Consider the following 15,812-nt stretch of genomic DNA (forward strand, 5'->3'; position numbering starts at 1 on the left):
AGTTCAACCTATCAGCAAAGGACAGAAAATAAGTCATAAACTGAAAGAATTATAGGTATAAGTAATAGAAATTAGGAAACTTTTCCCCAAGTAGAAGAATTGTGAGAATCCTGCTCTCAACTACATTTTTTTTTTTTAAAGCAAGTACAATATTTTTTTAAGATCAGGGATGGAAACCATTTTTCTGCCAACAGCCATTTGGATATTTATAACATTATTTGTAGGCCATAAAAAATTATCAACTTAAAAATTAGTCTGCTATATTTAATTAACTCACCCCTAATGCCTTGGCCAGGTCAGACCAAATGATTTCTCAGGCCTTACACAGATGTTCCCCACCCCTGACCTATGGTGTACAAGTATTAGAAACACAAGTGGACAATTTCTCTCTAATCCACTTAATTATTGACTCTGTTGAGGTTGATGTTGGTCTCTTGAGTTCCCTTTTTCTAGGACTTGCATCTCTTGAGCTTTTCCCCATTCAAATTATGTAGTTATTGATATAATTGCCCAGGTTGGAGTTTTTTCTTATTTTATTTTCTTCTAACCTTTAAGCTGAATACCTGCCTGAAACTACACAGATTTACGTTTAAAAAATACTCAGTAACAGACTTAATAAATGAATTTGGAAATGTAGCAGGATACAAATAAACACCCAGAAGTCTATGGCTTTTTTATACACTAATAATGAACTCACAGAAAGAGAAACTAAAAAAACAATCGCATTTACCATTGCAACAACAAAAAAAAATTAAGATACCTAGGAATGAATTTAACCAAGGAGGTAAAGGACCTGTATTCAGGATGCTGAAAAAAGAGGTAGAGGAAGACATAAACAAATGGAAGAATATACCATGTTCTTGGATTGGTAGACTCAACATCATCAAAATGTCCATATTACCCAAAGCAATCTATGAATTCAATGTAATCCCCATTAAAATACCAATGGCATACTTCAAAGACCTAGAACAAACTCTCCAAAAATTCATCTGGAATAAAAAAAGACCCTGAATAGCTGCAGCAATCTTGAGAAAGAAGAGCAAAGTTGGAGGGATCACAATATCAGGTATCAAGCTATGCTACAAAGCCACTGTTCTCAAAACTGCCTGGTACTTGCACAAGAACAGACATATAGACCAGTGGAACAGAACAGAGAACCCAGAAATCGACACAAGCCATTATGCTCAATTAATATTTGACAAAGGAGGCAAGATCATACAATGGAGTCAGGACAGTCTCTTCAATTAATGGTGTTCGGAAAATTGGACAGATATATGCAAAAAAAAAAAAATGAAACTACACCACCAACTTATACCATACATAAAGATAAACTCAAAATGGATAAAGGACTTAAACGTAAGTCGGGAAATCATAAAAATCTTAGAAGAAGCCATAGGCAGCAAAATAGCAGACATTTGTCGTAGCAATATCTTTACCGATACAGCTCCTAGGGCAATGGAAACTAAGGAGAAAATAAACAAATGGGACTACATCAAAATAAAAAGCTTCTGCACAGCAAAAGAAACCATCAACAAAACAACAAGAAAGCCCATTGCATGGGAAAACATATTTGCCAATGTTATCTCTGATAAGGGATTAATCTCCAAAATTTACAGGGAGCTCATACAACTTAACATAAGGAAGATAAACAATCCAATAAAAAAATGGGCAAAGGACCTAAATAGACACTTTTTGAAAGAGGACATACAGAAGACCAAGAGACATATGAAAACATGCTCAAAGTCACTAATCATCCGAGAGATGCAAATCAAAACGACAATGAGGTACCATCTCACATCTGTCAGAATGGCTATTATCAACAAATCAACAAACAAGTGCTAGAGAGGATGTGGAGAAAAAGGAACCCTCGTGCACTGCTGGTGGGAATGCAGACTGGTGCAGCCACTGTGGAGAACATTATGACATTTCCTCAAAAAATTAAAAATGGGACTCTCATTTGACCCAGTAACCCCACTTCTAGGAATATATCCTAAGAAAACATCAACACCAATCAGAAAGGATATATGCACCCCTATGTTCATATCAGCTCAATTTACAATAGGTAAGATTTGGAAACAGCCTAAATGCCCATCAGCAGATGAATAGATTAGAAAACTGTGGTACATCTACACAATGGAATACTATGCTGCTGTAAAAAAAAAAAAGGAATCCTTACCATTTGCAACAGCATACATGGAACTGGAGTGCATTATGCTAAGCAAAATAAGCCAGTCAGAGAAAGGTAAATATCACAGTATCTCATTCATTTGTGGAATATAAAGAACACCATAAAGTGATGAAGAAAAATAGGTACAGAGACAAAGAAGCATCCAACAGACTGTCAAACTACAGTGGGAAGGCAGGGGAGGGTTGGGGGGCGGGTAAGAGATCAACTGAAGGACTTGTATGCATGCATATAAGCATAACCAATGGACACAGCCACTGGGGACGGGGAGTGGAGGCATGTGCGAGAGGAGAGAGGAGGCCGGGGGGGGGAGGTCAATGGGGTAAAAAGGAGACATGTGTACTACTATTTGTAATACTTTAATCAAACAAAACAAAAATAGTGTTTAATTTTAAAGATAAGATTTTGGCAGGCCATGAAGGTAAAAGTAAGAGAATGTTATTTCCCATTGCACATAGCCTGCACCAATTTCTTTTCTATCTTATTTTTAGCTTTCACTATCTTAAAATATTGCCAAATATACTTCCTTGACTGTCATAAGTCTGAGACAGAGAAGGGAGATGGCAAATCTTAATCAGATAGCATGGAAAATTAGTTCTTGTACTATTTTATGAAGACATTGGAATCAGTTTTTTCTAGATTTCAATAAAAACGGTGAGAAAATAGGAAGCTAGAAAAAAATAGGATAGGACATCAACAAGACTTGTGGCAAGTCTTTGAATTTCAGTTATTGGGGGGAGGGGAGGTGGCAGCAGTCTCAGGCAAACTACACATAGCATGTATCAAATGTAAACAAAAGCCAACCAGGTATTCCATCACCAAAAAAGGATATATTGAGGATAAAGAAAGGATTGCAGTCCAGTACATGCAGCCATGGTGAGCCACAAGCACACAGTGAAAGAAGTGGAATGCCCCTTTTTTACTGAGGGGAAGAGGAAGTTCAGGGGAAGGACCATTAGAACCATAGAGTTCTGTTGTAAACATAGATTTCTTTCTGTAGGACTTTCCTACCAACATAGGGTGTGGGATCTCTTCCCACAGGCCCTCCCGATCCCTGTCCAGGTTGCAGGCTCCATAAACTTTGACACATGGTATACATGAGAGGCCTTAGCGAATGAGGGTCACCCTACAAAACAGTTAAAGGTGGGGGAAATAAATATATCTTCAGGTTTTGTGTCATGCTGTATTTAGTTCAATTTGAATTCAGGGACACAGTTTTGATAGTCATAGAGGGAAGCTGTATTGTAATTTTATAGTTCTGGTCAGCCACTGCTCAGCCTCTGGGGAATGCAATTTTAAGGCAAAAGAGTAGAGTAGTCTCTCAGCCAGTTCATCTCTGATGAACTTTCAGCCAACAAAGAGACCATTATTTTTTATTGACTTACTAGAGGCTTGGTGCATGAAATTCATGCACAGGGGTGGGGGATGTCCCTCAGCCTGGCCTGCACCCTCTCCAATCTGGGATCCCTTGGGGGATGTCTGACTGACGGTTTAGGCCCGATCTGTCAGTCAGACATCCCTTTCACAATCCGGGACTGCTGGCTCCTAACCACTTGCCTGCCTGCCTGCCTGCCTGATTGCCCCTAACCACTTCTGCCTGCCAGCCTGATTGCCCCCTAACCACTCTCTTGCCGACCTGATTGATACCTAACTGCTCCCCTGTCAGCCCGATCGCACCCAACTGCCCTCCCCTGCCAGCTTGATGGCCCCCAACTGCCCTCCCCTGTTGGCCTGATCACCCCCAACTGCCCTCCCATGCAGGCCTGGTCACCCCTAACTCCCCTGCCAGCCTGATTGTCCCCCCAACTGCCCTCCCCCCTACCAGCCCGATTGCCCCCAACTGCCCTCTCCTGCTGGCCTGATCACCCACAACTGCCCTCCCCTGCCAGCCATCTTGTGGCAGCCATCTTGTGATGATGTGAGGGAGGCCATCTTGTGGTGGTCATCTTGTGGCGATGTTGCATGAGGGTGTGACGCCACCTAGGCTTTTATTATATAGGATGATTATTAGTTCTATAGCACTGAAATATTATTTATGAAACATCACATTTTTGTAACCTCACTACAAATATTGTGCTTACATCATATTTTGTTTCCTCCCTTATTCTTCTTGCCAGAGGATTCCCTTTACCATTTATCTATAATTAACATTACTGTATCTTATTATCCTTTCTCGCACAGTTTTGCCCCTTTGATATTTTCTTGCATGGATGGATAGGAGCGCATTTTGTAAGGGCCGTAGCACTAGTCTTTCCGAGGTTGCTTTTTTGATAATTTCTGGTGAGTTGAAGTTAGAAGGATCTCTGTGTTGATCTCTTTACTCCCCTGTTCCCCAAAAGGAAAGACATTTACTATAACAACAAAAGGGGCATAAATATTTTTTTCAATCACTCCCTGCCTCCTTAGCCCTACAGGGTTATGGGCAACTAACATAGGAACTATTCCTATGGGTGTGTCACAGTTGGGAAATGGTTTGAGGAGCGTCATAAGACTGTCCCACCAAAAGTCTTTCTTTCTACATATGTGTACACACACACACACACACACACACACACACACACACACACACTCATACACAGGTTTGCTTGATGCTTTACCATGGTGCCTCTTTTAAGGGATGTTTGCTGGTTTGGGACAGTATTTGGGAAGTATTGCCCTCTAGATCTGGCATTCCCTGTCTGTAACCATCTTGTGTTCAAGTATATGGGTTCTAGAACAACAGAATTTCTATTAAAATTTCTTTTTTATGGTTCCTTATAATAGGAAAGGTCTTTTCCTTTTGAATTCTGGTGGTATTGCTTACTGTCAATATAAAGTGATTTGAACTAAGGTGACATTGGGGACAAGTCTTACAGTTCTTATATGTAGTCACAATCCAGAAATTCCTTGATGACAGCCATATTACCTTATATATCATTGTGTCACATGACTGTGAGCATTCTAAATTTGATAGAATAACAAGAAATTTGGTAAATGAGGGAAAAACAATGACTAGAGAAATAGTAATGCAGATTTAAGGATAGGCTGTGCAATATTATAAAAATGTCTTTTAAATCACATTTAAAAATCAATGGCTTTTTTAACTATTATATAAATAGATATGAACTTTGGAGGGAATTACATAGAAAATACTTTTACATAGCCAGGCAGATAGCTAAGTGATACGGTTATCCTTGACCAGTCCATAGTCTTTTGGGCTGTGATCAAATTTTGCTTTATATTCCCATACTTATCCTATCTAATAAAGGGTAATATGCAAATTGACCGTCATGCCAACACACAAGATGGCTGCTCCATGTGGTCAAAGATGGCCACCCCTATGTGGACACAAGATGGCCACCACAAGATGGCCGGCAGGGGAGGGCAGTTGTGGGTGATCAGGTCAGCAGGGGAGGGCAGTTGGGAGGGATCAGGCCTGCAGGGGAGGGCAGTTAAGGGTGACCAGGCCAGCAGGGGAGGGCAGTTGGGGGGGACCAGGCTGGCAGGGGAGGGCAGTTAGGGGGCACCAGGCTGGCAAGGGAGGGCAGTTAGTGGTGACCAGGCTGGCAAGGGAGGGCAGTTAGGGGTTACCAGGCCAGCAGGGGAGGGCAGTTGGGGGCTACCAGGCCTGCAGGGGAGGACAGTTAGGGGCGACCAGGCTGGTAGGGGAGGGCAGTTAGAGGTGACCAGGCTGGCAGCGGAGGGCAGTTAGGGGCAATCAGGCCGGCAGGGGAGCAGTTAGATGTCGATCAGGCTGGCAGGGGAGTGGTTAGGGGGTGATCAGGCTGGCAGGCAGAAGCAGTTAGGGGCAATCAGGCAGGCAGGCAGGTGAGCGGTTGGGAGCCAGCAGTCCTGGATTGCAAAAGGGATGTCCGACTGCCCACTGGGATTGGGCCTAAATGGGCAGTTGGACATCCCTCTAGGGGTCCCAGATTGGAGAGGGTGCAGGCTGGGCTGAGGGACACACCCCCTCGTGCATGAATTTCATGCACCGGGCCGCTAGTATTTAATAAATTATTCAATTTAAAAATTGTAACAGGAATAGCAAAATACTAAATAAAGACAATTTAAAGAAGTAATCTTGTTACTTGAACACTATATTTAGCTTTTCTGTGTATATTTTTATGTGTTTATGTAGATTATGTAGTTGTAATCACAATGTATTTTTGTTTGCTTTTTTCAGCTAACATGATAATTTTTCATGAAATCATTGGATTTTAATTTTACCCACAATGTGGGATTATGTGACCTGGCATCTTAGCATCTGTGTAGAAATTTTGTCAACATAGTTTGTAGGCCACAGGCAAGTAAGACTTTATTAGGGCAGTGCATTAAATACCATTTGATTACTTTTTCCAGCAGTGTTCCTTTGGCAATCTAGTTTAATTTTGTGGCTAAACTAAAAGAAGATATATTGCTATACTAGTAGGAGTTCATGGGGAAAATTATTTTTTGTATGTTTCTATTTTCTAACTGTATCATGATTGAAAATTAGAAAAAAGTGATTATGTAGTTTAGAAGATCTTTTTATTTTGGTTCAGGGCCCTTTTATAGAGAGTGAAAAAAATAGCCCTAACCGGTTTGGCTCAGTGGATAGAGCATCAGCCTGCGGACTGAAAGGTTCCAGGTTCGATTCCGGTCAAGGGCATGTACCTTGGTTGTGGGCACATCCCCAGTAGGAGGTGTGTAGGAGCCAGCTGATCGATGTCTTTCTCTCATCGATGTTTCTAACTCTCTATCCCTCTCCCTTCCTCTCTGTAAAAAATCAATAAAATATATTTAAAAATAATATTACTAATTGATGTGTTTATGAAATGGCTCTGTTAGTAGAACTTGAAGTTCTTTTATAGTTTAAAGATATCTAAGTTAGATGTTTGAAAGTAGGACTGTGTTTGAGTTACGTCTTTGAACCTTTTCCAGCTTTTTCTTCCTGTGTGACCTTGGGTAAGACATCTAATCATAACTGTGTAAAGTATTAATAAAAATATCTGATGCCAGTTATGATTATGATGATGAATAGTTCATGATCTACAGCACTACTGTGAAGATAGGGGGGATTTTTAAAAATTGTGTAGGACTCTTTAGAACAACTATTTCAGTATAGCAAAATTGTCAAAAGGCCTCCATTCTTACAAGCAAGCATAGGTCGATAAGGCAGGCACCTGGAAGCTGACTGTTTAGCAAGCACTTCATGGCCACACGTGGCTTCCAGACATGCTTAATTTACTTAAGCTGAGGTCATTCTTGCAGAACCAGTTAGCCCTGTCCAGGACAGGGTGAACTGACTCACCTGGTTTCTCTCCTGTAGAGCCTGGCCCTGTGTCAAGTTGTTTCTTGTTTAGATTGAGACAAATCCTCAGTCTTTTTCAATTAGCAGCTTCTAGCATATCCCTTGAATGCTGAGGATAAAAGATTTCTGCTAGTCTTCATACCCCAAATCAATTGTGATTCAAAATAGATTTTTATACTAGTGGAGGGATAATGAGATCTTTCTTTTGTTTAACTACTTCAGAAAAGATAGTGGTTTTTTTTTCTATTAAAGTTGGGGTTTGAGTGGAAGAGACAGATAGGCTGGTGACAGAAGGATTACACAGCAAAAAATATTATTAATCTAGTCAAGCAAACTTAGACTTGATATGGACAGAACAGCTGAGACCAAGCCCCTTAGAACTTGTATAGTTTGAGAATATCTTATTTGTTATATTGATTAAAAGCATAACTGAAAAACTAGGGTTGGCTGTAAATTTACTGTTTTCATTTTTGGTGAGTGGGAGTTAAATGAACTGTTATTCATGAAATAGTGGCCAAAAAATATATATATAGCCATACACTTTTAGCTAGTCATCCTGCATCAATGAGAATCATTGTTTTGTTAACTTCATCAACATGTTCATTTCTTTCAGCTCCATGTTCATGCATGTCTTTTAACCCGGAAACAAGAAGACTGTCCATAGGTCTAGACAATGGTACAATCTCAGTAAGTACACATAAATAAGATTTCCAGTTAAAATAATTCCCTTCCTGTGGAATATGTATATATGTATTGTGATGAGAATTATTTACTAGTTTTTTTTCAAATTAACAAGTGAATTTTCTTGCTAAGTAACGTAAAAATTACAGTGCAGCAATTTATGTTGAGGTATAGGGAGAGCTATCATTAGACTCAAGTTAATGCTGATAAAATTCAGCTTGATTTACAGTGTACACAGTGTCTAGAATAGGGGCATTATGAGGCCAACAAGTGAACTACAGGAATCTGTGTGTTAGTGGGAACAAGCTGTGGTACTAGTGGCTTTGATCAGATTGTTAATAATGGTGTCATATGCTTCCCCACACAAGTGACAGAACACAAGGGAAATGACTTTTTTAGACCACATATCTGATCTTGTCTTTGATACTCTATGTTTTCTCCTTCCCCTCTTTCTTCTATTCCTCGTAGTTCTCTTAACTCCCTGTAGCATGTGAGTAGAATTTGGTAAATTTGTATGAATTTTTAAAGAAAACACAGAATCTACATTTAGTCTAAGTAGTAGATCCAGGTAAATATTAGACCCTTCAATTGTAGATCTTGAGGGAACTGAAGTTATTAAAGTTTGGGATCTCAGATTTTACCACTTACTAGTAATCTTATTTTTACATAGTGAAACCTCATTTCTCAAACATCTCCCATCTAAAACAATTTGGTTCTTGACCAAGTTGTTCATAGAAAAAAATGTCTCGGTGTCGAACCAAACTTCGGTTTTCGAACTGACAACCCTTTCAAGTTGATACCTCATCATGACAAAAAGTGTCTCTCAGGCAATAAAAGAGAGAATGCTTTTGTTGCTGGCAAAACTGAAATCAAATATTAGCAGAATTTTAAAACATAAAGAAGCCATCAAGAATGCTGATGTTGCTAAGGGTATGAAAGAAACAATGATCACAATTGAAGAGGTAGGAAAACTGTTGTTGATTTGGATAAATGAAAAGCAGCTAGTGCCAGCCATTTCAGAGGCAGTGTGATATATGACCAAGCAAAGATGCTACATACTGACCTGAAAGACATCCCTGGACCAAATGCTAAAAGTGATTCACTTAAGGCTAGTATTGGTTGGTTCGATAGCTTAAAGAAAAGAAGTGTTTATAGATTAAACAGTACATTAGACATGTACTGTATATAAGAAAGATTAAAACAGGGAATCATTTGGGGGTCTGGAACAGATTAATTCAATTTACATTATTTCTAATGGGAAAATAATGACTCGGTTTTCAAACAAATCACTTCTCGAACAGTCTCCTAGAACCGTGGTCGGCAAACTGCGGCTCGCGAGCCACATGTGGCTCTTTGGCCCCTTGAATGTGGCTCTTCCACAAAATACCACGGCCTGGGCGAGTCTATTTTGAAGAAGTGGCGTTAGAAGAAGTTTAAGTTTAAAAAATTTGGCTCTCAAAAGAAATTTCAATCGTTGTACTGTTGATATTTGGCTCTGTTGACTAATGAGTTTGCCGACCACTGTCCTAGAACGAATTAAGTTCAAGAACTGAGGTTCCACTGTGTTTATTTTCAACTAGTATATTAACTAGTAACAAACTGATCTGGTAAATTCTCCAATTTGGTAAATTACCCAGTATGTATTACCTTTCGTTCTGGGCAAGACAGGCCTTGCTTTGGGACCCATGAATTAGAGGACTCTATTCTGGCCACACTTTGCCATAGGATGAAGGATCTGAAGAGCCAAGAGGATGTGCCCATCTTAAGCCCTCACTCTGTCCACCTCCATGCTCTGGGTACTGCATAAAATTAGTAGCCTTAGCCGGAAGGGTGGCTAGGGTTTGAAGTGGGTAGGATGTCCACACATGTGAACAAGCCCCCTCAAGTTGTTGATTGAACTGGGGAATGTGAAGAGAAGGGTGTGGGCTGGCACTCCCATGTCACTACACCATAGTGTGGAACTTCAAGGAGTCTAAAAATTATAAATTAGTATCAGTAACTCCAGGTGGTTGAAAGTATATTTATCAAGGCTGGCGGAAGAGACCATATTTTATTTAATAGTTTAACTTGATTTATAACTTGAATATTTAGACGTATGCAATGTAGGTCTTCATTTATAGTCTTGACTTGACCCCTACAAGGAGTCTGAAGAGGTGGACCTGAAATTTTCAATTTGTTCCTTAATCAAAACATTTGTTTGGTGACCTTAATATTGTTAAATATAAATTAGCCTATTGACAAATATTTATGGAATTTCTGTAATATTCAATACATTTGGTAGCTCTGTAAACTCTATTCCTTAGAAGAACAGAAGAGAAATTCATGGTAAAGATCTTGTCTACATTAAGAAGAGCCATTTTAAAAAAGTGTGATATAGGTGGGATAAATCTATTTTTAAAAGATATAAAGCAAAATATTTGGATTGCTTAATGAAATAAAGTATTTATTACAAAGGAAATCTGAAAAGATGAGCTAAGACCCACATATTGCTAAGACCCACATATTTATTCACGGAATAGTATATATAACACTCACTGTTTATGAAAAGACTTATGTGTACATAACATATGGGTGGTTCTTGGCATTTTTTAAATCAATGTAAGTGGTTAACAGGTGCTGATAAATTTGGCTTTGGAGACAAGAAAGGTACACAACATAAGTTATGGAGAGTTCTGGCTATGTATTATATTATAAGAAGAGAGACCATCTTAGCCATTCTTTTGTTTTGTTAATCCTCAGCAGAGAATATTTTTTTCCATAGATTTTTTTTTTATCTTTAGAGAGAGTGGAGGTGTGAGGGAGACAGACAGACAGACAGACACAATGATCAGTTGCCTTCCGCACATTCCCTGACTGGGACTAGGGATTGAACCTGCAACCCAGGTACATGCCCTTGACCAGGTATTGAACCATGACTCCTTGGTGCACGGGCCAGCACTCTAACCATTGACCAATACTGGCCAGGGCATTAGGCGTTATTTCTTTAGTAAATGAAACAGCTGGAGAACCAAACATGAATCAAAGACTGGACTGAGACACTTTTCTCGGTGTGCCAGTATAGTGTAGAGATATCAAACCTTACCTTATCTTGGGTCTTCTAAAAAATATTAAGGGCCCAGCATGAATTAATTTCCTTAAAAGTACCTCTTTTATGTTGCTGAAGAAGATGAATTGTAAACCTACCTATTCTCATCTGAAGAATTGTAAAAGAGCTCTGAGTTTTGGAAAGATACATTGAGAGACAGCATGTGTAAGGTTCAGAATTCTCACTGATAACTACAATAGCAGTTTATTTACTGAAAATACTTACACAGAGTTTCAACTGTTTAATAGTTAACCTCTGGGCATGAGAAATCTATTTAGAGACTGTACATTCTCTGTTCCCTTAATATAGCAAATAAATTTTAAAAAGAAATATTGGTTAACTTATTTTTAAAAAAAGAAAGTGGGAAATCAGAAAGTATATCCTTATTTCATTTTATTTTACTGAATAAAAATGATTTAACCTTATGTAACTGAGTAGTGAATCAGGAAGTAGAGATAAATATAGACCATTCTTTCAAAATTTTGGCCACAGAGGGAGAAGAGAGAGGATGAGAACTGGAACACGATATGGTAGTAGACAAGCAGCAAAAGGGTCAGGAACAATTTGGAGAATTTAGCTTTGGTAAAGGGTGGGGAGACTTTTGAGATAGGAGGGAAAGATAGAGACAGTTTTGAGATGTAGGAGAGGAATGGCCTTTCATTTTTCCCATGAATTAACAAGTTAGATCACTGACTAACAGAAGCTAAAATGGAGTGAGGGCATATTTTCATGTCTATTACTTGCTTTTTCTGATCTTATAGCCCAAAACCCCTTCTGCCATCTTGGTGTACAAAGTCTCAATTATTTCTTAAGGCATTGTTCAAATGCTATCTTTTACTTTTTGTTCTTTCTTTTTCTTTTTTGGACAGGTGGTTTCTGAGCCCTACCAACTGAAATTATACACACAGTACTCACTAGGTTAGCTATATTTTATTACTTATTTAACTTGTTTTGTAAAAACTTTTTTAAAATATTTTTTATTGATTTCAGAGAGGAAGGGAGAGGGGGAGAGAGAGAGAAACATCAATGATGAGAATCACTGAATGGCTGCCTTCTGCATGGCCCCCACTGGGGATCAAGCCTGCAAGCTGGGCGTGTGCCCTGACTGGGAATAGAACAGTGTCCTCCTGGTTCATAGGTTGATGCTCAACCACTAAGTCATGCTGGCCGGACTGTAAAAAGTTCTGAAGTCTGTCTCTTCCATTAAATACAGTATTGAATGTTAAGGACTTGGTCAATCTTTTATTCATCTCCTCGCCCAGCACATCTTAATGTGGTTCCTTGTACAAGTTAGGGATGCATTGAATAATTTGTTCAGGTTGTTAGCTAAAGTACAAACTCTATTATTATCTATCCTATATAATAAAAGCTTAATATGCAAATTGACCGAATGGCAGAATGATAGGTGGAATGACCGGTTGCTATGACATTCACTGACCACTGCAGGAGCTGCCCCCAGTCCGCAGGCCCTGACCAGCAGCGGCAGTGGTGGCAGGGGGTGGGGCCGGCGAGCAGGTGGCCCCCCGATTGCCCCGCCAGTTGCCCCTAGGGACTCTACCTGTGCACAAATTTCATGCACCAGCCCTCTAGTCTATATATATAAAAGCCTAAGCGACCAGTGGACTGGTCGCTATGATGTGCACTGACCACCAGGGGGCAGTCAACTTGGACAGAGGAAAAGAGAAACAGGCGATTGAGTTATGAAAGATCGTAAGCAGGTGTGGCTGAGCTGCAGTTCGCATTGGGAGGCCAGGCCACCGGCCCAAATTCTGCTGCTCCGCAGGCACTGCTCTGGAGGCATGGCACCCCTGACCCTTGTCAACCCCTCTGGCCGCGTCCTCCCCAGGAAGCCAGAACCAAGGGGTGGAGGGAGGGGAAAAAGATACCACCAACTTCATCCCTAGTGCCTGCCTCCTCCTATCAGACCAGAGCCACCCCAGGACTTGCAGGACAGCACATGAAGTGGGCAGCCTCACTGCGCAGCTACTGCTGCTCTCCAGTCTGCCCTGGGCAACCCTTGGGCACTCACCCCACTTCTTCAAACCTCAGTTTGCACTCCTAGCAAGGCTGCAGGAGCTCCACCCTAATGACCCACTTCTCCATAGCTGGGTGTGACAAACCAGGAGATGCGAGTGGCGGTGGTGGAAGATGGGGGCAGACGCTCAGCTGATTGGAATGAGTGGGGCCGGGATGAGCGGGAGCGGCTCCTCCCCAGCTGCCTGCCACTTAGCACATAGCCAGGGAGGAGCTTTGGGAGATGTTGGATGCTGGTTTCAGCACTATCACCGCAGGTCACACTGAGGGACCCCACCGGTGCACGAATCCATGCACCAGGCCTCTAGTTTAAAATAGCTGGTTGTAACGAGTGCTTGCTTAAATTCTGAGAGTTTATTTGTATAATTCCATTGTTCAAAATATTTTTCACAATGAAGTTATTCTCTATAGGAGAAGAAGTTATGCCAATAGTTTAATTCATCTTGAGATTTCAGAAGTGCTGTCTGTTTTTGTTTTTTGGTTAATCCTCACCTGAGGACATTTTGCCATTGATTTTTAGAAAAAATGGAAAAAAGTGGGGAGAGACAGAAACATCAATGATGATGATGATGATGTTGATGATGAAGATGGGTGGAAGCTGTAAAGTATTTAGGAGGTAAAAATCAATTAAGTAATGGACTGGAGAGTCGAGAAATGAGGAAGGAAGATGTCTCCAAAAATCCCTGGTTCTTGCTACAGGGTAAACAGTGGTTACAGCCACTAAAATAGGAACACTGAGAAAGACCAGGTTTGTAGGGAGGAACAATGAGTCTGATTTTGGCCCTGATGAATTTGAGGTTCCTTTGAGATAATCAGCAGGAAATATTAAGAAGGAAGTTGGAACTTCAGAGAACGATGTGCCCTTGACTGGAATCAAACCTGAGACCCTTCACTCCGAGGGCCAATGCTCTATCACTGAGCGACACTGGCTAGGGTAGAAATGCCTTCTGTTTTAATGTTAAAAGAAGTCAGTCCAATTGTGTTAATTGCTATTTATGCTGATGTAGGACTTTAAAATTTTCTGTCATAACATCTCATGTATTCTAGCCAACTAACAATTATTTAAATATCAACTCTGTGTAAAAGATTATGCTAATTCCAACATGTGACTCCTGGTTTCAAAGAACTTATCTTTCAGTTGGGGGAAAATGAAGTTAAGAAGTAACACAAAATAAAAATAACAGCAAAAGTAGCAATACATCAATGCGTGATGTTGGCAAAGCTGAGATCAGAAGAGAGTGGGAGAGTGGTCTGGTCTGGGTCAGCTCCATGTGAGCTGAACTTAGAAGATGACCTGGGATTTATTAGCTAAAAATAAGAGGTACTTCAGGCAAAAAGAACGGCATAGGGAAAAAAAAAAACCATGGCCGTAAGAAAGGACAAGACATTTTTGGAGGAAATTGGCATGAAATCAATAGTTTGAGGAGAGGAATAAGGGGAGTATATAGAATAAAAGATAATTAGGGGATGATTATAAAAAGCTAAACACAGGATGAATAGTTAGCATTGTGTAAAGGAACTGAATCCCTAAAAGGGACATCTCCCCCATCACTACTTGGCAAGACTCTCTAAGGTATTCAGAGGGGAAAATAGACTAGTGAGGATATGTCAAAACACAGAAATTAAAGAATTTCCATTAAACTAATTTTCACCAACCTTACTAAATAATAGCTATAGAGGTATCCTATCTAATAAAGAGGGAATATGCTAACGGATTATCATTCCGTCACAGAGATGGCTGCACCCACAGCTGAAGCCATAAGGAGCCTTAACGAGCAATCAGCAGGGACCTGAGGCTACGCCCCCCCCACCCCGCCCCAGCACCGGGCCAGGGGACCTGAGGCTGCATCTGCCTGCCTGGCGGGGCTTGACAGGGGACCTCAGGCTGTGCTCTCCACCCAGTGGGGCTTGACAGGGGACCTCAGGCTGTGCTCTCCACCCAGTGGGGCTTGACAGGGGACCTCAGGCTGTGCTCTCCACCCAGTGGGGCTTGACAGGGGACCTCAAGGTGCACCCCCAGTGCTGGGTCAGGGGAACTCAGGCTGCGCCCGCTGCCCAGCAGGGCTTGACGGGGGACCTGAGGCTGTGCCCCCCTCCCAGTGCCAGGCCGGGGGACCTGAAACTGCGCCCCACCTACCCCCGCCTGGTGGGGCTTGACAGGGGACCTCAGGCCATCCACCCCACCCAGCAGGGCTTTACAGGGGATCTCAGGCCATGTCCCCCACCTGGCAGGGCTTGACAGGGGACCTCAAGGCATGCCCCCCGCCCCGGTCTGGGCTGGGGGACCTCAGGCCACGCCCCCCATCCTGGCACCGGGCCAGGGACCTTAGGCTACGTCCCCTGCCCAGCGGGGCTTGACAAGGGTGGGACTGGCCAGGTCTGGATCTAGCCCAATGGGGGCGGAGGCCGGCCAGGTCTGGGTCTCACGTGATTTTGAGGCGCATGTGGGTGGGCGGGGACTTGACTCTGGGTCCCATGGTGCGCCCCAGACTGACTGGAGGAAGGTTTTCATATACATTTTACTAATTTTCTTTAATCTCTGACACTTCTATTATAGA

At 41.5% G+C, this 15,812-nt stretch overlaps 1 protein-coding gene across 3 annotated transcripts in view; it reads left to right on the plus strand.

Moving 5' to 3' along the window:
* The window catches only part of WDFY2 (WD repeat and FYVE domain containing 2), a 324,311-nt gene that overhangs the window by 193,117 nt on the left and 115,382 nt on the right, over positions 1-15,812 (plus strand). For all 3 annotated transcript variants that reach the window (XM_080662909.1, XM_080662908.1, XM_080662910.1), the window contains exon 3: positions 8,068-8,141. In XM_080662909.1, the coding sequence (XP_080519035.1) occupies positions 8,068-8,141 (74 nt within the window). The remainder of the gene's footprint in view (positions 1-8,067; positions 8,142-15,812) is intronic.

This window comes from Plecotus auritus (assembly GCF_963455305.1).
Source record: "Plecotus auritus genome assembly, chromosome: 3".
Classification (NCBI taxonomy): domain Eukaryota; kingdom Metazoa; phylum Chordata; class Mammalia; order Chiroptera; family Vespertilionidae; genus Plecotus; species Plecotus auritus.